At 40.9% G+C, this 26,923-nt stretch overlaps 2 protein-coding genes across 22 annotated transcripts in view; one reads left to right on the top strand and one right to left on the bottom strand.

The window, feature by feature from the left end:
• slmapa (sarcolemma associated protein a) overlaps positions 1-21,134 on the top strand; it is a 256,494-nt gene extending 235,360 nt beyond the window's left edge. For 16 of the 20 annotated variants that reach the window (XM_068051661.1, XM_068051658.1, XM_068051673.1 and 13 more), the window contains 4 exons: positions 9,385-9,502; positions 10,674-10,845; positions 13,416-13,550; positions 19,301-21,134. In XM_068051661.1, coding sequence (XP_067907762.1) covers positions 9,385-9,502; positions 10,674-10,845; positions 13,416-13,550; positions 19,301-19,393 — 518 coding nt within the window. In that variant the 3' untranslated portion in view covers positions 19,394-21,134. Of the gene's footprint in view, positions 1-9,384; positions 9,503-10,673; positions 10,846-13,415; positions 13,551-18,347; positions 18,441-19,300 lie in introns of all 20 variants that reach the window. The other 4 variants (XM_068051677.1, XM_068051675.1, XM_068051665.1 and 1 more) reach the window with 1 other exon arrangement.
• The window catches only part of LOC137380078 (uncharacterized), a 66,619-nt gene continuing 60,214 nt past the window's right edge, over positions 20,519-26,923 (bottom strand). For both annotated transcript variants that reach the window (XM_068051682.1, XM_068051683.1), the window contains exon 9: positions 20,519-25,749. In XM_068051682.1, the coding sequence (XP_067907783.1) occupies positions 25,374-25,749 (376 nt within the window). In that variant the 3' untranslated portion in view covers positions 20,519-25,373. The remainder of the gene's footprint in view (positions 25,750-26,923) is intronic.

Genomic DNA, 26,923 nt, shown 5'->3' with positions numbered 1-26,923 from the left:
CCTCCACGGCTGTAAGTCTCTCACGATCAAGAAAATATTTTGATTTGTCTGTTTTGGATCCAATGTGGATTACCTCATACTTCTCCACACTGAGCTCAACATCTATCATAATTTTACCCACTCCATTTTGTCTGTGTTCCTTTGTCGTCTTCTCGCTTCCATACACATAATTTACCGTGCTTTGTGTCATCTGCAAACTTGAATATACAACTCTGCATTTGTTCATCCAAGTTATTAATATATATGTGAAAAGCTGACCTCTGAAGAACACCAACATTGCACCAATCAGAGAACAAAACCTTTATCCCGACTCTCTTTTCTACATTTACCTCCCAGCCAATTACAACGTTCTATAGGTATGTAAAAAGGAAAAATTATCAAAAACAAACGTGACCTCATTACAGGCAGAGGCAGGAGAATTTATAATGAGGAATCAGGAAATGGCAGAGTAACTAAACAAATACTATGTGTCTGTCTTCGTGGAGGAAGATGCTGAAAACCTCCCAGAAATACTAGAGAACCAAGGGACTAGTGAGAATGGAGAACTGAAAGAAATTAGTATTAGTAAAATAGTACTGGAGAAATTAATGGGACTGAAAGTTGGTACATCACTTGGACCTGATGATCTACATCTCAGATTGTTGAAAAATGTGGCTGTGTAGATATAGTGGTTGCATTGGTGGTCAACTTCCAAAATTCTATAGATTCTGGACCGGTTCCTGCAGATTAGAAGGTAGCACATGTAACCCCACTATTTAAGAAAGGAAGGAGAGAGAAAACAGGTAACTACAGACCTGTTAGCCTGACATCATTAATAGGGAAAATGCTAGAATCTGTTATAAAGGATGTGATAACTGGACACTTAGAAAATAATGGTAGGATTGGACAGAGACAACATGGATTTATGAAAGGGCAATCATGTCTAACAAACTGTTGGAGTATTTTGAGGATCTAACTAACAATAGATAAGGGAGAACCAGTGGATGTGGTGTATTTGGATTTTCAGAAGGCTTTCAGATCCCACACAAGAAGTTAGTAAGTAAAATTACAGCACATAGGATTGGGGGTAATATTCTGGTATGGATTGAGAATTGGTTAACAAACAGAAAACAGAGAGTCGGAATAAAAGAATCATTCTCTGGTTGGCAGGCTGTGACTAGTGGGGTACCGCAAGGGTTAGTGCTTGGGCCGCAGCTAGTCACAATCTATATTAATGATTTGGATGTGGGGATCGAATGTAATATTTCCAAGTTTGGTGATAACACAAAACTAGGTGGGAATGTGAGTTGTGTGGAGGATGCAAAGAGGCTTCAAGGGGAGTTAGACAGGCTAAGTGAGTGGGCAAGAACATGGCAGATGGAATAATATGTGGAAAAATGTGACGTTATCCACTTTGGTAGGAAGAACAGAAATGCAGAGTATTTCTTAAATGATGAGAGATTGGGAAGTGTTGATGTGCAAAGGACATGGGTGTCCTTGTTCATGAGTCATTGAAAGCTAACATGCAGGTGTAGCAAGCAATTGGGAAGGCAAATGGTATGTTGGCCTTTATTTGCAAGAGGATTTGAGTACAGGAATAAAGATGTCTCCCTTCAGTTGTATAGAACATAAGAGCTAGGAGCAGGAGTAGGCAATTCAGCCCCTCGAGCCTGTTCTGCCATTCAATACGATCATGGCTGATCTCATCTCGGCCTCAACTCCACTTTCCTGCCCGTTCTCCATAACCCTTCAACCCATTACTAATTAAAAATCTGTCTATCTCCTCAAATTTACTCAATGTCCTGGCAAACACCGCATTCTGTGATAGTGAATTCCACAGGCTCACGACCCTTTTGAGAGAAGTAATTTCTCCTCTGTTTTAAATCTGCTACCCCTTATCCTAAAACTATGACCTCTTGTTCTGGGTTGCCCCACCAGAGAAAACATCCTCTCTACGTCTAATTTGTTTGCCCCCTTAATCATCTTATATACCTCAATTAGATCTCCCCTCATTCTTCTAAACTCCAGACAATAAAGGCCTAAACTGCTCAATCTCACTTCATCAGACAAACCCCTCATCTCTGGAATCAATCTAGTGAACCTCCTCTGAACTGCCTCCAATGCAACTACATCCCTCCTCAAGTAAAGGGACCAAAACGGTACGCAATACTCCAGGTGCAGTCTCACTAGTTCTGAAGAAGGGTCACTGACCTGAAATGTTAACTCTGCTTCTCTCTCCACAGATGCTGCCAGACCTGCTGAGTATTTCCAGCATTTCTTGTTTTTATTGCGGTCTCACTAATCCCTTGTACAGTTGCAGCAACACTTCCCTACTTTTATACTCTATCCTTTAGCAATAAATGCCAAAATTCCGTTTGCCTTCCTTATTACCTGCTGTACCTGCATAGTAGTTTTCTGCGAATCATGCACGAGGACACCCAAATCCCTCTGCAATGAAGCACTCTGAAGTTCTCTCCGTTTAGATAATAATTTGCCTTTCTATTCTTCCGACCAAAATGGATAACCTTGGTGAGACCGCACCTGGAGTGTTGTGTACAGTTTTGGTCTCCTTACCTGAAGAAGGATATACTTGCCAGAGAGGGACTGCAACAAAGGTCTGATGAGGAGAGATTGAGGAGGCTGGACCTGTATTCTCTAAAGTTTAGAAGAATGAGAGGTGACCTCACTGAAACATACAAAATTCTTATGGGGTCGACAGGGTAGATCCAGAAAGGCTGTTTCCCCTGGTTGGGGGGTGTCTGATACCAGGGATACAGTCTCAGAATAAGGGGTAGGCCATTTAGGACTGAGATGAGGAGGAATTTCTTAACTCAGAGGGTGGTGAATCTTCGGAATTCTCTCCCCCAGAGGGCTGTGGAGGCTCAGTCATTGAGTATGTTGAAGACAGAGATCGATAGGTTTCTAGATATTAAAGGTATCAAGGCATATGGGGATAGTGCGGGAAAATGGCTTTGAGATAGGAGATCTAGTTGAATGGCGGAGCAGTCTCAAGGGGCCGAATGACCTACTGCTCCTATTTCCTTTGTTCCTATATCTTCTCCAAATCAGATCACTCGCATTTTTGCTACTAATCTTGTGCGCACAATCTTAAATACCTTCCAGAAATCTGTATAGACAGCATCCGTAGACTCTCCCCTCTCCACCATGCTGGGGATCTCTTTGAAATATTTAATGAGATGAGTACACATGGTCATTCTCTTCACAAATACATGCTGACCCTCTTTGATAAGCTGTTGGTACTTGTCCAAGTGCTCAGTTATGCTGTCTCTGATGATAAATTCCAGTAACTTCTCCTCAATTGGTGCTACACTGACAGTACTGTAGTTACCTGGATTTTCCCTCTTTCCCTCTTAAATAATGGAGTGACATATGCAATTTTCCAATCCATAGGCCCAATTCCTGCTTTGGAAAATTATGACAAATGCACTTATAGATTTCGTAATCCATTTTAATTACCTAGGCTAGGAACCACCAGGTCCTGAAGATATATATCAATGATGTCCAATCCTCCAGTGAAGCACCTTGGGACATTTTACTACATTAAAGACAGTATATGAATGCAAGTTGTTGTTGTTAAGTCCCATTATTTTATCCATTGACATTTATTTTAGAAATATTAAATGTACTAAGTTCCTCCATTTGATACTTCTAAATTCCCTTGTACATTTGGTATTTTGTTCTCTCCATCCATTGTGAAAACAGATAGAAAGTATTCATTTAATGGTTGGCATCCTTCCATCTACAAAAGATAATGGTCATGCAGCAAACAATCCGTTTAGGTGGGGTGACTTCTCTTAGTGCATCCTTGCTGATGACTGTGAAGGCAGGTTGAGAACCCTGAGAAGCAGGTTCTGCCACAAGTGCCACACTTGAAGCTGCCAAGTGATGCTGTGAGTTGTTTTTGGTATTGTCACCTGTTGTCAAACTGCTGTAGCCGCTGGTCATCGTGGTAGTGCATGCCAGTCCTCAGGATGTGTCGCCATTTCCCTCTTTTACCGGCTAGTGACTCCCAGGTGCGATAGTTGACATTTAGGGCTTCATGTCACACTTGCAAGCATCCTTGAAATGAAGCTTTAGGCACCCCACTGGTCATCTAGCCCCAGCTACCTCACCATACAGAAGGTCCTTGGGTATGCAACTGCCTTTCATCTTGCAGACGTATCCAATCCACTGAAGCCACCTCTGTTTGATTAGTGCCAACACACCTGGGAGCTCTGCCTTTGAGAGGACTGCCACATTTGTGAATTTGTCCTACCAGGATATACGCATAAAGCACTACAGATAGCGAAGATGGAAATTATTGAGCTGCTTTTCCTGGGAGCTGTAAGTCGCCCATGTTTCACAGCCATAGAACACAGCTCCAGTAAACCATCAGCTTGGTCATAAGGGTCAGCTTGGTGCTATCCCATGTGCGTTTCGCAAGTCAGCCAAAAGGGGATTTCGTCTGCCACGTGTCCGCCCATTCCACCAGCCTGTCTGTGTCCTCTTACTATCCTCCTCACAGTTCACAATACTTCCAAGTTATGGGTCATCTGCAGGTTTTGAAATTGTGCCCTGCACAACCAAGTCTAGGTCATTAATACGGATCAAGAAAAGTTCTAATACCTTCCTCCAGTCCGATAAACCAACCATTCACCATTACTGATTCCTGTCATTCAGCCAACTTCACATCTATGCTGCCACTGTCCCTTTTTATTCCATGGTCTTCAACTTTGTTGACAAGCCGGTTATGTGGCACTACATCAACCACATTACCTCATCAACCCTCTCTGTTACCTCACCAAAAAACTCAATCAAGTTAGTTAAACACGATTTTCCCTTTACAGATCCGTGCTGGCTTTCCTTAATTAATCCACATTTGTCCAAATAACTCTTAATTTTGTCCTGGATTAGAGATTCTTTTTTTGTTCTTTTGCGGGATGCAAGTGTCACTGGCTAGGCCAGCAGTTATTGCCCATCCCTAATTGCCCTTGAGGAAGTGGTGATGAGCCGCCTTCTTGAACCACTACACTCCAGATGGTATAGGTACACCCACAGTGCTTTTGGGAAGGGAGTTCCAGGCTTTTGTCCCAGCGGCAGTGAAGGAATGACGATATAGTTCCAAGTCAAGTTGATGTGTGGCTTGGAGGGGAACTTGCAAGTGGTGGTGTTCCCATGCATTTGTTGCACTTATCCTTCTAGGTGGTAGAGGTCATGGATTTGGAAGGTGCAATTGAAGGAGCCTTGGTGAGTTGCTGCATTATATCTTGTAGATGGTACACACTGTTGCTACTATACATCGGTGGTGCAGGCTGCTTTGTCCTGGATGGTGTCGAGTTTTTTGAGTGTTGTCGGAGCTGCACTCATCCAGGCAAATGGAGAGTATTCCATCACACACCTGACTTGTGCCTTATAGATGGTGGACAGGCTTTGGACAGTCAGGAGGTGAGTTACTCGCTGCAGAATTCCCAGCCTCTGCCCTGCTCTTGTAGCCACGGTAATTATACGGCTGGTCGAGTTCAGTTTCTGGTCAATTGTAACCCCCAGGATGTTGATAGTCAGGGATTCAGTGATGATAATGCCGTTGAATGTCAAGGGGTGATGCTTAGATTCTCTCTTGTTGGAGATAGTTATTGCGTGACACTTGTGTGGCACAAATTTCCCACCACCCAAGTTAAACTAACTGGTTTGTAGTTACTTTTTTGAACAAGAGTTGCTCCAGTCCACTGGCACCATCTCATATCTAATGAGAATTGGAAGAGTAAGTGCCTCCTGAATTTCCATCCTTACTTCCCTCAGCATCCTCAGATGTGGCTGATCCAGTCCTGGTGACTTGGTTTTAAGTACAGCCGGCCGTTCTAATACCTCCTCTTTATCAATTCTTAGCCCCTCCAGTGTTTCAACTACCTATGACTTCTCCAGCATCATCTTCCTTGGTAAAGACAGATTCACAGTACCCATTCCATGTGTAAATCCCCTAATTGGCCCATTCCTCCTTTTACCAGCCTTTTACTATTTATATGCCTGTAGAAGACTTTTGGATTCCCTTTTATTTTAGCTGCCAGTCTGTTCCTATACTCTCTCTTTGCTACTGATTTGTTTTTTCATTTCCTCTCTCAACTCTGGCCTTAAAACATTCCAAACATTTCATGGGTAATGTAGTCAGTGTTACTATATATAGGCAAACACTAGCAGCTAATTGTGCACAGCAAGGTGCCACAAACATTAATGAGACTAGTAATGACTAGTTAATCTGTTTTGGTGATGTTGGCTGAGGTATAAGTGTCAACTCGGCCGCCAGGAGATTTCAACTGCACTTCGAACAGTGTCGTGGAATTTTCTCTGTTCACCTGACCTTGCAGATAGGGTCTTGGCCTTCATGTCTTACCCGAAAGACAGCACCCTCATTCTGCACAGAAGTTGTCAACCTAGATTATGTGGGGATTACATGAAGTGGGGATTGAACACAACTTTACACAATAGTATATTCATTTAGAATTCACAAGATTCTTGACTCATTAGATTAATTTCAGGTCTTTTTGGAGTAAATTTAAAAGAGGGTACAATTCATCTTGGGGTTTTTAATTCTGTATATGGGGCAGTGCATACTTCAATCTGTATATATAACCTACAAAACAACATATTTAGTGCATTAGGATGAAGAAAAGTAATCTGCCTTGGGGTTAGATGTCTGTTTTTGCATCAAAATATCAGTGTTGCCTTATGAATTCAGCAACTGAGTCATCTCTAATCTAATTGGGTTTGGCACATAAAGCAAAACAGAGGGCTGAGTGGGAACTATTTAACATAATCCAGAAACAGATAATATGCTGGACATGAAACAGAGTGTATTTCTGTCATTTACAAAAATATATTTTTTCTGTAGAGCTTCTTGCAGGATTTGATAATTATATTTTCTAGGGTCACAATTGACCAGTGGCGTAGTGGTAATGTCACTGGACTAGTAATCCAGACGCCTAGGCTAATGCTCTGCGGACATGGGTTCGAATCCCACCATGGCAGATGGTGAAATTTAAATTCAATTAATAAATCTGGAATTAAAAGCCATGACCATGAAACCATTGTCGATTGTTGTAAAAACCCATCTGGCTCACTGATGTCCTTTATGAAAGGAAATCTGCCATCCTTACCTGGTCTGGCATACATGTGATTCCAGACCCACAACAAATGTGGTTGACTCTTAACTGCCCTCTGAAATGGCCTAGTTCTCAGTTCAAGGGCAATTAGGGATGGGCAACAAATGCTGGACTTGCCGGCGATGTCCGCATCCCATGAAAGAATAAAGAAAGATTGGTCCGTACAATGCATCCTTGTAAAATGGAAAAACTGCAAACCCCCATAATTGTTTTGCAACAAATTTGTCAAATGTAGATAAGAGCTAAAACGTGTCACTGCTTTATGTTATGCATTTTTCCCATGTAAAGTGGCTAAAATGGGTGCTATGAGGTTTATGTGCTCACACTTCAGACCTCTGCGATCCATGCTTGAGCTTAATTTTGCCATTAGTTAGTGGCATAAAAACATAAACCATGTGTTTGCCATCAGCCAACTGCCACTTTCCACCTGAAATGGGTGAGCAGCTGACCGGCAGCATTCAAATGAAGCCCAGCGGTTAAAATCTGCTGGCATGGCACTGCCATCCACCTTTGCCAAGCATTAAAATGAATCCTATGGCACCCCCCCCCCCCCCCCCCCCCACTAGTGCAGGACAGATATAAGTTGTCCCCTGCGATTGTCTGTTAGTTATAACACTTTGAGAAAGGCTCTTCAGTAGTAATGTAGGCAGACAACAGGTAAACTGCCCATTCAGCTCTACCTCAAACAATTGGAATAACTTACAAAGTAGGAGAAAAATTAACTTGTTAAAAAGCAAGCAGTGTAATGAAATGAATGACTTACTGTTGCAGAGTTCAGTTCCACTTTCAAAACTGAAAATTGACTTTGAGAATAAATTTCTATCATTTCTACCCCTTCAATGAATTATTAGTTGAACCTGAGTTTCATTACAGAGTTTTACCATTTAAGGTCTTGTCAAAATTGGCACAATTGTAGAGTTGGATGGGACTTTCATTGGTTCTATGTCATTCAACAGACATTACAGGATGGGAGGGAATCTGCCCAACAGCCATAATCTGAATCATCCTGCACAAAGTTTAAATCATCAGATTCTTGCCAAAATACTTGTGCAATGAGGAATGTTCATTTTTCATTTTGTTTTCTTTTGACATATAATCGTTTTTTTTTTATAAATCCAGTTGAGTATGAAAACTTAATTGTTTAATTTCATTTTGTTTTGGACTGGTCACTGAAGTTCTCTCTCTGGTCAATACTTCAAGTTGAATAACAAAGTGGACCAATTTGTGCTCCTGTAACTGAGGCCATTGTCCCAGAAGGCCATAACATTTTTAGTGTTTGTATTTTGTTTTGACTCCCTCTACCAAAAATGTCATGATATCACTCATAACCAATTAGAACCAGACTTCCTGTTCAGTTGGAAGTGTGTAGTCAGTGAAGTTAGGATTGGCTAACTGTGCATGAAAATCTTCATTTTTAAAAATGTATTATTCATGGTAAATATATTCACTTTGTTAATCTTGATATTGGGTCCACAAGTGAAGAAGGAGGTATCTCCTTGGATTTTAAAGCCTGATAATTTTTGAGATCTGGGATTTTGTTTCAGTTCCATGTTGCAAATTCAAGAATTGTGGTTTTTTGCTGCTTCAGTTTTTATGAATAGTTCAGAGTCCCCATTTAAGTTAGTACTTTATTTTATCTAACAAAAAAAATTAGTCTTCGACAGGTAAGGAAAAGCACACAAATGTTTTGCGACAGTGGAATTAAGTTGCGGATGGGGAAATTCACTTATTCAGCAGCAGCATATGATTGTTTTACACAGACGTTATCACTGGGGATACCAAGCATGTTTTACAAGTGTAGGAGTTCCTAAGTTATAAGTACCATAAGGAAAACTGAGTTATGAGAAGAAAAATATGCATTAATATAGTGTCTTTCATATCCTCAGCATATCCCAAGGCACTTCACAGGCAATGAATTATTTATCAAATATAGTGACTGCTACAAAGGCAAATACAGCAACTAATTTGCATACAGCACTAATAGGTTTTCTTCATTTATAAGTGTTGTATTTTTATTTACCCCCCCCCCCCCACTCCAAGAAGATCCTCCCCATATGATGAAGCAATTGTTTATAACTTGCAACAATAATGGACAATGTACTCTTTCTTTGTAAGAAAAGTTAAATTTGTAGAATTTACAGACCTAACTGGAGAGATGCAAGTTCTTTTGTATTGAACACATGTATTATCATTGAACTTTCTGTTGCTGTTGCCCTATTTTGATCATTTTCAAATTTGTTGCTGGTAGGTAAACTGGATGAATTGCAAAAGCAGAGCAAAAGCCTGCAGAATGATTGTGATTCTCTTCGACAAGAGAAAGTTATTCTTACAGAAAAACTGCAGCAGTTTGAGGAAGAGCTCCGATGGCAAGTTCCAGCTATGGCTGCTTATTTATTTTTACTGTTTACAAGACTCTGCTTTTATTTTTGGTGTCTCCATTTCTGATCCATATTGACTGTAAAGATAGGTCTACTAAATTGACTTATTAAAAATAGTGACCTCATTTCCCACCAACAGCTCAATTCAGGTGATGTACTCAGCACATTCTAATCACCTGATTTAAAGAATGTAATTGTAGTTTCAATGTTTTTAAACCAGTGCTAATGTTTAAAATTATTCTCAGAACTTTCCTTGCATTTGCTGAGCATGAAGTACATGTTGCACAGCACATTTATGTACTAATATACTGTGTATCAGCTGCATGTCTATAATTGCCCAGAGTCTCAGCCAAGCTGTTTGGGGAAGTTGAGGTGCATCCCCACAAGGCATGGAAAAAAAACTTGGAATTGTAACCCCCAATCATTCTTGTACATACTGTCTGCTGGCTAGTTGTAAAGTGGCATTGCCAGAGGCTTGGAAGTATATTGCCTCCCTTCACTCTGGAGGAATAGAATGCAAAAAATGGGAGTACAGACTTCTTCTGAGCATGAAATATGTGTTTATTAAGAGACAGTCAAAAACTGGCAGAACATGTCACAGAATATTGTTCTGTGCCTTGTATTCCTACTGCATGTTTAGCAGGCTTGAAGCATGTATTGTTAAATACCAGTCAGTCGCCTATGGTGAAACTCTGGTTGAGTTTGTGTACATGAAGGAACAGGTCTGGGTGAAGTGGAATTTGACTCAGAAGGTGTTTTTATGTGATTTTGCATCCCACCACTCAGATAAAAATGCACGGATGATTCTTTAGGATTTTCCTCAATTATTCCTGTGGCAGAGATCATTGCATCTTTTAACAGAACATTAGATAACTATTTAAAGCAGAGGAAGGTATTAGGTAAGGGAGAAAGCAGGGGAGTCAGATTAGTTTTGAATTGCTCTAGCAAAGTGCTGGCACAGACGTAGTTGGTTCATTGTTCTACTGTGCTATAAAACTCTATGATTCTATGGCTAACTGTTATAGAAAGATCTGAAAAGCATGTTTAACAGTTGAAGCTGATATCAACCTTTTTATGTTGTAAGTGGATTAGTCTTTAATATGTCACTGTTATAAGTGAGGAAAACATTGAAAAACAACCTACGATTATTCTGTTACAGTGCTCAGCAGCAGAGTATTAAGCTGGCCAAAGATGTCAGTGGACTGGAAATTTCTCGCAAAGAGCTGGAAGTTCAGGTTGGAATGTTAAAGGAGCAAAGTGTACAGGCGACAAATGGACTGAGAGTACAACTTGCACAGGCTGAGAATGAGACTCAGAAATTTCAGGAACAGGTAATGTAGCATATACAGAAGAACAGCATTATCTATAATTTTCTTTAAAAATATGTAGTCTCAGTATTCCAGAGATACAACACAGTCCTCTAGGTATTGGGTGGGGATTTTCTATACTCCTCGTTCCAATCAAATGTGCACAGTAGTACAGACATCAGGGCACAGTGGGGAAAGTTACCCAAATAAGCTGCACATACCGTAGGAAAGAAAACGAGTGAGCTAAAGCCAAAGTTCAATATAAAGGGAATGAAATAGTGGCCAAAACAGAGACCTAGGGCTGGATTTTAAAAGCCTGCTGTCGCTGCTGGTGGCGAGCTCAAAAAAATGGTGACCTGCACACTGAAGAGCCGCCATGATCTCCCGTTCAGCGACTCATTTAAATAGCCAGAGTGGCCTGCCCCGCCCCCGAATCACGTGGAGTGGGCGGGCTGTCCGGCAATGGCATCAGCTACCTAGGCGCTGGTGCAGTTTTTAAAGGGCAGTCAGCCCTGTTGGCAAATTTGAATTTTTAAAGTGAAAGCCACCTTCCCCCGCCACTCACACACAAAATTTACAAAATAAAATTGTAACGCCCGCTTCAAACTACAGTAAGTTTTTGGTTCCCCACAACTGCCACACTGCCCCCCCCCCCCCCCCCACTGCCAAAAACACTTACCTTTGAATTCTGATCTCCACCCCCCCCCCACCCACAAGGCAACCAGACTGTCCAAAGTTGTAAGTGCACCCCTTCCCTCCACCCTCTACACTGATGATGCTTATTTGATCCCGTCCCCACCCCATCCTCCGCTCCCCCACCCCACCGCAGTAAAAATCCTAGTTCCTCCCCCCTCCCCACCAGTGTCATGCCTGCTTTCCCCAGACAGGGAATTGAAGGCACGGGAGTGTCGGCCGCCACGCCAAAGATTGCAGCAAGCCCTGAAGATTCAAGGTAAGTTGATTTACATTTATTCATCTTATTAATTTAAATCCAGGTCCCATCGCCCAGCGGCGGACGAGCCACCACAGAGCCTCACTGCCACCGGAGGATTGGGCTGGGCCCTCCCGACGTCTGTCTCCATTGCAGGTCCCTGCTGGAACAATCTTCAGCTACCCCCACTGCCCTCCACCATCTAGCCTGATGTTGTGGGCTTGGTAAAATCCAGGCCCTGGCTACAACTTGGACATGATTGGACATTAATAATCCAGGCTATAGGATCTTTAGAAAGGTTAGAGAAATTGGGTAAATATTAGAACCACAATATTGATGAAACACAATTATCAAAATAGAATGAAGGGATTTCACTGAGGGTGATCAGGCGGTAGAACCATTATGGGCATCAGTAAAGGGCAACAAGGGATGCAAGAACAATCTGGTTATAATGGGAGTTTTTAATTTTCACTTAGAATCCAGGACGCCTGCTTGCCACGCATAAAATCCGTTTGGAGGCGGGTGAAGGCCCTTAAGTGGCCGTTAATTGACAACTTAAGGGCCTTGATTGGCCTGGGGAGGACGACCTGCTTTTCACCACCCCCCCCCCCCCCACCACCCTTCATAAAGTGGGGCAGAGGCAAGAGTGGGTCAGGAAGGCCTCCCGGAGCCTCCCGCTCCATTTTACGTCACCCCCGCCCGCCCCGCCACCATCGGCTCATTGGGATGGCGTAAAAGTCCGGCCATGGGGCTGAATTTTACAAGTGCGCCGCAGTTTGTGGCGGCGCACTCTGATGGCGGCATGCATCCCACACGGATGCGCCGTCACTGAGCCCCCACAATATTTCGGGCAGGGTCTCATTTAAACGGAGGGGTGGAGTGGCCGCCCCCGATGATGTATAGGGGGCAGCCACTGTGTCCCTGGCAATGGCGTACGGCGCCAGTGCCATTTTTAAAGGGCTTCAAGCCCTTCAGTTACATTCACGTCTTCAAAGGTCCCGCTTTGATAAAAATTTTAATGAAAGTTTAATTTAACTTTGAATCCCCTCTCCCACCCCCACCCCCCCACCACTGAGTACTCAATACATAAATTGATCTATCCCCCCAAAAAACACTTCTTGAAATTCCGAACTTTTTCCCCCAAACTTCAGCATCTTTGACCCTCAACCCTTTTTCCCCATCCCCACAACCAATAAGAATAGTTTTCCCCATGCTCCCCCCCTCACCACCCTGATAATTTTAGTCCTCCCCACTCCCCACCAGTGTCTCACCTCGGAGCTTCGTACGGAGTTCTGAAGGCGCGTGAGTTGCGGCCGGTGCCCATAATATTGCCCGATCCAGGTAAGTTCATTACCATTTATTTTAATGCATTTTAATATTTAAATGAAGGCCCCGCTGCCAAGCCGCGAGGGGGCCACACTGAGGCCTCGCCGACGCCGGTAATATGCGGCGGGGCCTTCTCGGGGTCGTGGTGAGCCTCTCCAGGCGCCCCCCCAATCATGACCCACGGTGTCAAGGGCTGGATTTTATCAGCCCATAAACTGAAAATTTCTGATAAAATCACAGTGCAATTTAAAAACCTAAACAAGTAATTTCTACATATGTTCACTGTAAGTGTGTTATTATAGTATTTGTGAAATCTTTCTATAATTGTGTGTTCTAGTATGAGGCAAATCAGACCATGTACATGGAGTTGAAGGAACAGCTTGACAAAACTCAGAAGGAGAATGAGTCCCTCACAGAAGAAGTCGAAAACCATAAAGAAAATCTGAAGCTGCTGCAACAGAAGGGAAACAATGTGAGTCTTATAAATTCATTTCTCTGCATAATAATCTTATGCCAAGTTTCATGTCAATTTTTTTCATCTGAGCTAATACAGTTACAATTAAAGTCTGATATGAAATCAAATCTCTACCATGTACTATTTCTAGTCACTGCTGCATAAAATATCATAAATTATATATCATTTTAATGCTTTTAGATCACATTTCCTACCCTTTTCATGCCAAAATAACTCATTAATCAAATTAATGTTGAAATGTAGCTTTTATGGCTCTGCTTTAGCCAGAAATTTAAATCAAGGAGTTATAATTGGGCCTGAGGGCATTGGGAAGTAAACTGAGCTGAGTTTCCTATTGGTGAGGGGCTGCTGTATTCAACTATTTTACCTTTACTCCTTGCCCCATTAATTTTGCTACGTATTTCTTCTCATTTTTTGCTGTATAATCTGAAAAATATCTTTAAAATTAAATGGAGAAAATTAAAATCTGAAAATCTTAGTCACCACTGACTTGTTAAACCAGGAGGAGCAACTGCTAGGTAGGATATCGGCGGTTCCTGGAACCCAAGGGAGCTTGTCAGTAGTGTAGTAGAGATTAGAAGCAAAGGAATGTAGAGGGCCAGAAATGACAGTTTTGGTCCATCTGATCAGCCCCAGTTTTCCTTTATATGTGTGCTTCTGTGTTCTCTTTCGTACAAACAAATTTAGCTTCTGTAGTCTATCTTTGTGGCTCAGGTATCTGAAGTCAACTTTCAAATAGTCCTTTGTAGCACCGTATCCAGAGCCGTGAAGCCATTCCTACAACATGGTGACCAGAACCGCTCTCAGTACTCCACATGGGGATAAACCAGTGCCCTTTATAGACTGAGTATAACAACCTGTGACTGATTTGCCTACATGGCAACAGTCAGTATTTTAAGCTGACAGCATTTCTACCCATATGTCATCTTGTCAATAGCTCACAAGCAAAATCAGCATTTTTCACTGGGAATGGAGGTTGTCCGCATCAACTGGACAACCTGGTCATTTGGAAGGTAGAATTGGAAATAGTCAGACATTGCTTTCTCCCGTTGTTTGTTGTGCACAAATGCTGCTTTCTGGAAGTCATGGGCTGGATTTTAACTTGGAGCAGGTTTCTGCACCAGTCTGCCAAGTTAATTTCTGCCCACCAGCTGTAACAGGAGACCACCACAATTTAACCGTTGAACAGGAGGCGAGTGCAGAGTGGCTACTGGTGGGGAAAGATCAGGTGGCCAAGTGTCGTAGGAGGAAAGAGGGTGGGAGTCTGGAGCAGGGAGGCTGTGACTTTCCTTGATATGCCAAAAGCAACCTCTTCCAGCTGCAGATCTGCTTCCCCACTCAGGCCCCAATTAAAATTGACGTAATAGGATCCCAATTTTCCTAAATTCATGAGGCTGCAGCCTGCAGATTTAAAATCTGGAGTGGCTTCTGGGCAGTTAGGATTAAAATCAACCTTATAATTGTAGGGTTGCGTTTGCCCCCAAAGAAGATAATTGTAACCAATAAACTGCAACGCACCAAGGCTCCTTAGACAGCACCTTCCAAATCCGCGACCTCCACCACCTTGAAGGACAAGAGCAGCAGATGCATGGGAACATCACCACCTGCAAGTTCCCATCCAAGTCACACACTATCCTGACTTGGAACTATATCGCCGTTCCTTCACTGTCGCTGGGTCAAAATATGGGAACTCCCTAACAGCACTGTGGGTGTACCTACCTCACATGGACTGCAGCGGTTCAAGAAGGCAGATTCTGGGCAGTTTGGATTAAAATCAACCCTATAGTTGTAGGGTTGCGTTTGCCCCCAAAGAAGATAATTATAACAAATAAACTGCTAAAATGCAACTTTTAAAACCTTAAAAATTTCTCTGAAGTGGAACATGCATGGCTGTTGTCTTATATGAAGATTTATTTTCTTATAGGCTGATTGCAGCTTTATTTTTTAGATAAAGTGGGTATTCTTTGGTGTGAATGCATTAACTGGCTTTATGTATTACTTCCAGTCACTGTACCTGTGGAATTGCTATGAATTTCTGCAGGGGTACTTCTAATCTACCACCTAACTTTGGCAGATGATCAGCAGCAAGCAATATGATTGACTCTTAACTGCCACATGAGGTAGCCTAGCAAGTCACTCAGTTAGGAACATAGGAATAGGAATAGGTCATTCAATCCCTCAAGCCTATTCCTCCATTCAGTTAGATTAAGGCTGATCTATATCTTAACTCCCTTTACCCACCTTGGTTCTGTAACCCTTAATACCTTTGCCAAACAAAACTATTACTTTCAGTTGTATCACATCTTCTTAGGGCAACTAGGAATAGACAATAAATGCTAGCTTTTCCAGTGACACTCGCATCCTAAAGATCTTCACCTCCACTGTAGCGTTCAACCAGGAGCAACAGCTCGGTAGGTTATCAGCAGTCTCTGGAACCCAGGATAACTTGCCAATAGTGCAGTAGTGATTAGGAGCATAGGAATGTAGAGGACCAGAATAGACTATTTTCACCCACCAGGAAACTGGGAGTACTCGCCTGCTCTTGCTTCAAATAATATCGTGGCCCAGTTTAACATCTCATCTGAAAGATGGCACCTCTTACAGTGTAACACTCCCTCAGTACTGGACTCAATTCTCAACCTAGATTATGTGCTCAAACATCTGGAGTGGGCTTGAGCACACTACTTTCCGACTGAAGCAGGAGGCTATCTCTGAGCCAAGACTGACACCAAGTACAAAGTTGGACAACAGTTAAAGCACTGTTTGTAGTTTGGGGCATCCTGTAAGAGGTGTAGTATAAATCTAGAGATGTTACCGGAGATGACGCATTAGTTATGAAGGCAATTGAGAAGTTGTGGCTTTCTGATTGTTGTGAGAAGGATAAGGGTTGACCTGATGCAAATCTTCATAATTGTGCTAGATTACAATGAGTTGAGCAGTAATACTTGATTTGCATTGGTAAATGACACATCATAAATTTAAGATAATCATAAGGAATTACAGGAAGGGCTAGAAGAAAATTTTTTACATAGCAGTTAGGTAGAATGTAGAATTCTCTGCTGCAAATTGTTGCTGAAATAGAGGCAACGCTATTAACCACTCCCTCACCCCAACCCAGCTACGGGCAGGAGAGGGTCAGGGAGGGGGTGGAGTTAATTAGTCAAATGAGTGAAACTCGCAACAATCCCACTGCACACATACTACCTGTTGCTGTTTCTACAGCAGTGGACATTGTGGCCTCTGTGTCCCACCATGGAGAGGGGAGACATTATTTACATATTTAAATAGGTCTCCCTTAGTGAAATTGCAAGCCTGATTTAAAGTTCACCCAGGTGTCTTGAAACCCAGCAGTGAGATTGAGATGCAAGCTGCCAACTCAACGATAAGTGCCTTTTCCAGCACTTCTTGTGACCAGTTGGTGCAGGTATGCTTCCCCCCAGCCCCTCAAGGAAGCCTTCAACCTCCCCCTGCCAATTGTGGCCTCTCTCATCCCCCCTCCTAATCAGCAACCTTCCCCAGCTCCAATGTACTCTCTATCCGTCCCCTTTCCCACCACCACCACCATTGTGCTTTCTGATCTTCTCCACCCTCCTACCCTCTCCAGATTGCCAGACCATTCCCAAGGGTCTGCTTATAGGCTCCTGCCACTAGTTTTCTCTCCGGAACTGAACTGTCAATTTAGCCGGTTGCCGGGCTGGAAATGGATCAAAAATTGATTGAGTTCCTGACGTTACATTCAGCAATACCTGTGCGTGCCTCCTCTTCTTCGGTCATTTTTGATCTCTCCCACATCCACCTCATCCAAATTGGAGCCAGAGTCCCTATATAATTTGAATAGGGCATTAGATAATTACCTGAAGAGGAGGAATATTGAAAGAAATGGAGAGTGAACAAGAGAGTTCGATTGGAATGGATGGCTCATGTAGAAATGTGCATTGACACAGACTTAATCGGCAAATGGCCTATTTCTGTGCTGAAGCATTCAGTGTTAATTTAGGAAGTTGCCAGCTCTGTTAGAATCTTATCTAGAAGAAATGGGAAGCAAGAGCTATTTGTCTTGAAGGAGGCTCTGATTGGATCATGAGGCTCTGATTGGATCACCAGTCTCTGACTGGGAACAGCTTTTCAGCAGGTTTTCCAGCAATCTGCCAACAATGAAATGACTTGCCTTTATATCCGGATATCCCAAAGTTTTTACAGTCAATGAAGTATTTTTGAAAAATAGTCACTGTTGTAGGACACACAGTTACATGATTTAAAATGGAATCAGTAAGGATAATTTGCATTAACATTTTATATGGGATTTAGATCGTTCTGCCATCAGTTTATGTTTAGAAATATCTGTAAGGTACGAAAGTAGTTGATTAATTCACAATTATTCAGTTTTCCGCTAATGCAAAATTGTCCAGTATGAATATCCTTTTCCATGTATTTCCCTAATTATAATGCTTAAAAGTACTCAACAGGAAATGTGTTCCATCAAGCAATAATTATATCAATTCAATGAAGTAAAGCCTTATTTTTGTGTATTTTCAAGAATTTAATAAATTCTCTTCACTGCCAGTAAGATGGCTAGCCTGGGCTTGCTCTGTAGGAAAAGTGGTGTAAAACATTTTGCAAGATGATGCTTTTGCAAACAAATTTTCAAATCCATTTGAGAGCTGTTTTCTTTACCACAATACATCACTTTGCCACGCTTAAGTTTATGTCCCACCAATATATTCCCTGGAAATCTCCACTGTGCATTCTGGTGCTTTGCACACAGTGACTGTGAATATCCCTTCCCTCCCTCAGCCTTCCACTATATTGCAACCCATCCCTGCTCTAGGCGTCGCCCTAATCCTGGCTTTCCTGTATTGGTGGTCCGATCACCTATGGTAGATGAAGGTACACAGCTACAATATACGTCTGTGTGTTCCCCTGCTAATTTGTATCCCTTCTTCACAAGATGCATGAACAGTCGTAATGCAGCTTTAATTGCTAACCTGTATGTTGTAGGGTTTTCTACTACTGATATTAACTATATTTTAGAGCCCATGTTTATTTTCTTTATTTGCTTCAATGTTGAATAAAATTGTAAAATTGCTTCGTTTCTTATTTTGCTATGTTTTGCTCTAACATCACACTAGTGCCAGTCTAGCATGCCTATTATCTACCTTATGCTAAATAATTTTGTACTGTTTGTGCTGGAAAAATATAATAGTACAGCAGATTGGGGTAACATTTAATTAAGTACTGTATGATGTAAGTCCCTTTATTTCATTATGTTTAACAGAATTTTTTCTAATGAGCATTCAGGTGATGAAAGCTATCTAATCCCAGTTAATTATATTTGAGAAGTTACAAAATAGAGAAATGGTAGAATAAAGAAGTTAGTTTACTGTGCAGTGGATAGACACTGTGACGATAAACCTACAATAAACCTTTTCTCATGTATTTAACTTACCAAGTGATACTTTAGATAAACTATATCAATACAGTTAAGTGATCATGATGTAAACATTACGAATTCTTCTGCCATTTGAAATGTTGTCACTGAAGATCTGCCTTGCATTAAGAAAAGTTCTGTTAAGTGTTTGGTCTCACTGTATGATCAGAGATGTGTAGGGACCTAATGTAGAGTAATGCTACTGCACAGTGGAAATTCTGTACTTAAAATTTATTTTGCCCCAAACTGCTAGTCTGTATATTCAGAAAACAATGGCCCATAAATGATAAATGTGACTCTTTTAAATGAACCTTTTCAGGGTGGATTGCTCAAGTGGATGCCAGCGATGGCCGTGCTGGTTGCTGTGACGGTGGTAGTGTTATATCCAGCGTTGAATAGGGCCTCGCCATGAAACTGCGTGATGTCTCAAACTACAGAATGTCCTCCACATTGACTTTCTTTTACCACAGAGACAAGCAGATCTGTTTCCTTCCTTTTTACCTCTAACAAAAACACAGCTGTTTCAGAGTATGACAGTAGGGTCTTTGCTTGAACTGTATAAAATGTATATAGAGGGAATAAAAATTGTGACTGGATCCTACTCTAGATGATTTGTTTGCAGTTTTCCATTTTTTAAATCAGTTCTTTGGGATTATGTAAAGAGATGTGGTGGCCTAAACTAGGCTTCTTGGTACCAAAATATAAAGAAACATGGAATTTAATTTAGTTTCACTTCTGAGTTCTGTCTCATTTGACAATCGTGGTGCAGTTCCACCAACTGATGCACATAGGCCAAAAGATTGATGCCAACAGGAACACAAATGGTTCATCTGTTGTCAGTTCAATCCACATATAAGAGGTGATATGTCATTTAAATAGCAGTCAAAATTCAAAAAATAAACATAATGCTATTGCATAGCTGGAAAACAATATGTGACTTTCATGACATTTTAACTTCTCTCAACAATTTTTAAGCCTCCAGTGTACCATTTATTGGTGTTTGAAGAAACAGCAGTAAACTTGTGTCAAACATTTAAAAAACTACTTACCTTTTTAATGTTTCTTCCTCCTGCTCACTTTTTATGGACACCCATCTCAATTAATGTTGCACCCAGCTAAGATAAGTGGACCACAACTCCCTCTGCAGCATCAAATCCATGCTCCTCTGTGCATCAGATGGTGGAAGGTGTGCATCAATTGGTAGAAAAGACTTAAATGTTTGTTAGGTATCCCCAATACTAGGGAAAACCATGTAAGAGGCTGACTGAAATATTTCTGATACACAGTAGTAAGCACTTTGCTTACAGTGTTGGCAATGACTGGGACTCAAATCTGCAACCATAAAGCAGTGTAATGCTACGGCCTTAATCACTACATTCCCAGGACAGTCCTTCATTTGTCTTTCAGACAGCTGCCATGCTCACTATAGGAGTCACACCAGCAAGCACTTTGTTTTGAAGTGAGTTACAGGAGAAAATGGATCGTCACCTTAATTTTTTTTCATGACACCTTTTAGCCAAATGAGTTGGATATTGCCTTATTTTAAAACTAATTCAATTTATACATTTTCAACCACAGAATGATACGTTGGTGAAGTTGTACAATGTAATTACAAATATTGGTACAAGATTCAGTAGTCAATCAAATAAAAGAGAACACATTAAAATTACAGCTGGTTTAAAATATTCTTGACAATAGAAATAGGTCTTCAAGATTGTATTGAGAAATCTGCTATATAAATTATCTTAAAACACATTGAGGGCGAGTGTAGGGTTTTGTTAGATGTCCCTTTCATCTTGGGATTTTTTTGTTTAAACACAAGGTTGTGGTGGGGGGGAATCACTTGTTTATGTGGAAACAAATCTGTTCAAAAGTCTGTCAATCTGAGCAATTGTTTGGATAGCCAATAAGCTATGATATTCTACCCCAGCTACACACACGCTAGTGGTCTTTGGTACCTCCTGTACATAGGTTGTTTGCAAATATTGTTCTGATATGCTGAATTACAGAAATAAATTTTTTAAAGTAAAATAATTGTTTTAAATCTATTTTGTAAAAAAGGTTGGAAGTACAGTAGAATTTCTGGAGTACAAATTAAAGTATTTGCACTAACATACGTGATGTGCATGATTTAATAAAATAAATTTGCTCTCCCTTTGTGCATTTGAATTTATTGCTAAGGGAAGATACACTGTTGTATGACTTTGAAGAACACCAGAATAAATATGACATTGTGTGCAATTGGTGGAAGAAAAGAATTTACAAAAGATGATGGGGTAAAGTTTCCATTAAGTTACACTGGTTTTTCTAGTGCAATTTGCCCAAAATTAGCCAAACCAGCACAAAAGAGAGAAATTTCAAGCGCAAGTTATGACCATATCGAATTGAGTTTCCATGTGCTTCAGAAGCATCACACTGAAAGCTGGCCATGCCAACAAAACTTGTCACATTACCAGATCAAATTAATTGCCATGGCACATTCCTGTTAATTGTTTTCAGGCCTTCAAGGAAGCTCTTAAATTTTAAGTCTTTTTTTAGGGGCAAGGAAACTAACCTTTTAAAAGGTTTTAAATAGTACATTTTTAATTTACTAAGAAATTGACTACTGTCCACCAATGAAACATTAAATTGTCCTGTATAGATTTGTCATTTTCAGTTATTTTAAAATCAGGATACTCAGGTGGTCGACTAGACACTATTGTTAAAAATGCTTACTTTTTGTGATAAACCCTTTTTAAACAGTATTAATACCTGCACCAGAATACCACTCTCAACTATATCAAGGATTTCTTTTGATGCAAGAAAAAAAAAATTACATTCTAAAACGCTACCTGAATGTGCTGGTTCATGGAGGGTTTTACATTTGGCTATATACAAATTAGATGCAATAGAACATGACAAAAAAATAAATTTGGAAATCTAGTGCAATTTGCATCCCGATTGCTGATTGTGTCCAAAGGGTAAACTCTACCCCTATCTGCCATTGTCTTTTGACATCCAGTGTGGTTACTGTTACTGATTTAACAATTATTGCTTTTTCAATACTATTTTAAATTCAGGGTTTCTGAATGGAAATTGGAACTTTTAAAGTAGCAGCTGTAACAGAGTTTACCAGTAGCATAGTGGGTAAATTCACTGTGTGGTGTATTGTTGAATTATGCAAAATAGTTCCCATTCTTGCTCCGTGCCAAGTTAGCTAATTTAAGCAGTGGAGACTCTACAATTCAATTTTGGGTATGGCTGAATTAAGAGCGGCAATTTTTTTGTAAATCTCTGGGTTCAATTGTTGTCCCTTGGCACCTCTTGGAAAGTGTGCCACTGAAGCTGTCAGACCTGCTGAATATTTCCAGCATTTTCTGTTCTTATTTCCGATTTCCAGCATCAGCAGTATTGGTGCCTGTGTGGACGTTGGATGAGAATAGGATTGAGCTTGGTTATGAAAGTCCTTGTGGAATAGCCTGTCAACACTCATGTCTGGGTTTAAATGTAAATAACAGAAACTTGGGTGAAATACTAAATACTGGCTGAAAATTAGTATGATTGTAAAATATTTTAATCATGTTTTTCAAAACCATTTATTGATTCTATATTAGCTTCATTAACAAAGATTTGGAAAAGTTGGAGAACTATTCTGAAGAAATTTGCATAGTCCTTGAAGTGCTAAATTATATCTGCACTTACCAAAAAACTAATAGTAAGCAAGGTTAATCGAGTCCCTGTCTCCAATGCACAGATCTAAATATTTCTAATTGCATTACTCTAGTAATCCTACTTAACAGTATGTCTGTGGCACTCATCCTATAAGGGATAATGATTGCTTTACACTGAGGATGAGAAACAGTTGATGTAAAGCCAGAAGTAAAAATGGAGATATTTGGGGTAACAAGAGTTTTGAAGACACTGACATTCATTCTTTAACCACCTTATCAAGTTTCAGTAATGTTTCCAGGCACATGAGCATAAAAGGAGCAGTGATTAGTGTCAGTAAATTTGACAGTTATTTTATGTATGACCAAGCTGACAAACAGCAATGAAATTAATTGCCAATAATCTGTATTGTAGCAGAAACATTGACCAAGACATCGCTTTTCTTGGGATCATTAAGGTCCATAAAATGGGCACACAGGTCCTTCTCGCTTGAGTATCACATCTGCGGTTGGCACTCCCTAAAGATTGGAGTATCTGCATAGATTGTTTTCAAGTCCTGGAATTCTTCACCAGAATTCTGTGTGCTCAGAGAGCTACCACTTGACCTGAACATATTATTTGCAAAGTGTATAATATGAGTTTTTTGAAAGCAGGAGATGTAAAATTGGAGGACGCTACAGAGGCATTTTGAGGATGCAGTGTGATAATTGATAGGAGCCACCAGCCTTTGACATCAAGGCAGCATGTGACCGAGTATGGCATCAAAGAGACTGAGCAAAACTGGATTCAATAGGAATCAGGGAAAATTCTCTGCTGGTTGGAGTCATACCGAGCGCAAAGGAAGATGGTTGTATTTGTTGGAGGTCAATCATCTCAGCCCCAGGACATCACTGCAGGAGTTTCTCAGGGCAGTGTTCTAGGCCCAACCATCTTCAGCTGCTTCATCAATGACCTTCCCTCCATCATAAGGTCAGAAGTGAGGATGTTTGTTGATGATTGCACAATGTTCATCATTCGTGACTCCTCCAATACTGAAGCAGTCCATGTTCAGATGCAGCAAGACCTGAAGAACATCCAGGCTTAGGCTGATACATAGCAAGTAACACTCGCGCCACACAAGTGCCAGGCAATGACCATCTCAAACAAGAGAATCTAATCATCTTCCCTTGATGTTCAATGGCAATACCATCGCTGAATCCCCCACTATCAACATTCTGGGGTTACCGTTGACCAGGAACTGAACTGGAACAGCCACAGAAATACGGTGGCTACAAGAGCAGTGCAAAGGCTAAGAATTCTGCGGTGAGTAACTCGCCTCCTGTCTCCGCAAAGCCTGTCCACCATCTACAAGGCACAAGTCAGGAATGTGATGGAATACTCTCCACTTGCCTGGATGGGTGCAGCTCCAACAACATGCAAGAAGCTCGACACCATCTGGAAAAAAAGCCCACTTGATTGGCACCCCATCCAACACCTTCAAAGCACCAAAAGCACAGTGGCAGCAGTGTGTACCATCTACAAAATGCACTGTAGCAACTCACCAAGGCTCCTTTGACCTTCCAAACTCTCAAACTCTACCACCAAGGAGGACAAAGGCAGTAGATGCATGGGAACACCACCACCTGCAATTTCTCCTCCAATCCACACATCATCCTGACTTGGAACTATATCACCGTACCTTCACTGTCGCTGGATCAAAATCCCAGAACTCCCTTCCTAATAGCACTGTTGGTGTACCTACACCCCAAGGACTGCAGCAGTTCAAGAAAGCAGCTCACCATCACCTTCTCGAGGGCAATTAGGAAAGAGCAATAAATGCTGGCCGAGCCAGTGACGCCCACTTCCCATGAAGGAATATAAAAAAAAGTGTGTAGCAATGAAAGATTGGAGGAAAATCCATTCTGGTACAGTAATGTACAACCACAGAGGGATTCAAAAACAAGGCTGAGGAACATGAAGTTAATTTAGGGCAAAGGAAGGCAGTGGAGTTTGGGGAAAAATAGGTAATGGGAGTGTACATAAATGATGGATGGAATCTTGAGGTACACCCTAGATGAGTTTGCAGGCAGAAGAGAAGGTGTTATATCGTTGATTGCAACAGGTATCATCAGGAAACATAAGTGCCTGACAGGTGAAATGCAGAGAAGATTTGTTGGTGGAAGGTAGAGCGGCTGACTAGAGTGGCCAAGAGTGGATTTATACACCTGATTAATGCTTGTGATATCTTTCTGCACTTGAGTTGGGTCACCTGGAGCTACTTGTTCTCTCCACCGTGGCAACAGCTGGTGCTATATGACAGTATAGAATAAGAGGAGAGAATAGTACTTAATACACTGCCGCTGCTCCAAAAATCAGAATTTGAAGTCTCTTCTATAATACTGACTCATGAATGGTCTGGGTGGTTAAACAGAGTTATAATGCTTAGCTACTAAATAGCTGTCACTCAAGTACTCCTCACAGGAATCTTGGCCATTATAGCTGCTTATAAATTCCTATGGCATAGTTGAGGTTCTGAAAACCCTAAAATTAAATTCCTGTCTTTTACTTTTTAAAAACTGTTTTGCATGTGTAACAAAGACAGATGTGCACTAAACACAAGATTTTTAATTGTGATCAATCATGTACTGATAACTATCTGAATATAATGTATAGATCTCATAGCAAGTATGTTTATGTGATGTCCACTGTAACAAAAGTATATTCTAAAAACTTTGGCTCTTGAAATTCAACATATCCATTTCAATTTACACCCTGGTTTCATCCATAACCATAAACGGATGAAATGGAAGAATGCTTTGGCGAAAGCTATGTCTTCTGGAAATACTGGCAAAATAATAGTCAATATCTTGTTCTGATATTCCAAATTCCATATTCCCATGCAGTGTATTCCATTCTGTTTCATTATCTACAAGCACCTCTCCAGCCTGTGGTACATAAACATTGGAATAGGTAGATGGTGGCCTGCTCTGGGTATATTCTGTTACAGCTAAATCCAAGTGCTCAAGATTCAAAAGGTCTTGTTCTGTCCAGAGAACAGCTGAAGGGTGGCTCCAAGATGCTTCAACTCTGGGTGTTGAGGTAGTTTGATGATCTTCCAAAACATGGTCCAAACAGGTACAACTTTTGAAAATGCAAAAAAAAATTAAGGACTATAAGCATCAACAAATGTGGGATATGTTGTTTTCAATGAAAATGGCCTATTTGTAATATATATGAACTGCTAATCCAATTGAAAAGTTACAGTATTAGATACATAATGTAAGTTCCATTGATATCTTTAGAAGCACTGAAAATAATGCCATGACCTTTTTTTAAAAAGACAATGAAATTTAAGTGCAGATTGTAATCTATATAACATAATGGCCCAAATTTTCCTGTCAAAATAACGATAAGGCTAACTGTACTCTATGCTATAAAAACAAAAAATGCTGGAAATACTCAGCAGGTCTGGCAGCATCTGTGGAGAGAGAAGCAGAGTTAATGTTTCAGGTCACTGACCCTTCTTCAGAACTGGCAAATATTAGAAATGTGAAAGGTTATAAGCAAGTAAAGCAAGGGTGGGGCAAGAAATAACAAAGGAGAAGATGTAGATAGGACAAGGTCACAGAATAGCTGACCAGAAGGTCATGGAGCAAAGGCAAACAATATGTTAATGGTGTGTTGAAAGACAAAGCATTAGTACAGAAAGGGTGTTAACGGACTGAAAATTGAACAACCACAAGTACTCTGTTATTCATGTACAAATCACACAGCAGCTTCAAGCAAGAAGAGATGCGCAGTTAAAAGCAAAAATCTGAAAGTTACAGTCCAAGATGCACCACTCTATTTTTACCTTCATGAAAATGACATCTCATTGTCTGGATAACCAGTGAAATCCAGTGAACAGTGTGATCTTGTAAAAAAAAAGGCGAGGACTGGGCACTAAATGTACAAGGATATAAAGTATACGAAAAGATAGAGAAGGAAAAAAGGCTGAGGGGGGTCGGTGCTGGTGGGTGGCTGTCCTGATTAGTGAAGGCATTGCAGTGCTGGAAAGGGAGGATGTCCTTGAAGGGGCAAGGGCAGGATCAATTTGGTAGTTGAGGAGCAAAAAAGGTATGATCACATTACTACAGGTATTGTATAGGCTTCCAAATAGTGAGAGAGATAGAGGAGCAAATCTGCAGGGAAATCAGAGATGTGCAAGAACTATAGAGCAATGATATTGGGGCGTTTTAACTGTCCAAATATTGATCGGGATAATTTTAGAGTGAAGGAGAGGAATTTCTAAAATGTGTTCAGGAGTACTTCCTTG

The sequence above is a fragment of the Heterodontus francisci genome, chromosome 19, assembly GCF_036365525.1.
Source record: "Heterodontus francisci isolate sHetFra1 chromosome 19, sHetFra1.hap1, whole genome shotgun sequence".
NCBI lineage: Eukaryota > Metazoa > Chordata > Chondrichthyes > Heterodontiformes > Heterodontidae > Heterodontus > Heterodontus francisci.
Note: the sequence above shows the minus strand (reverse complement) of the source record. Positions and strands in the feature narration are given on the sequence as shown.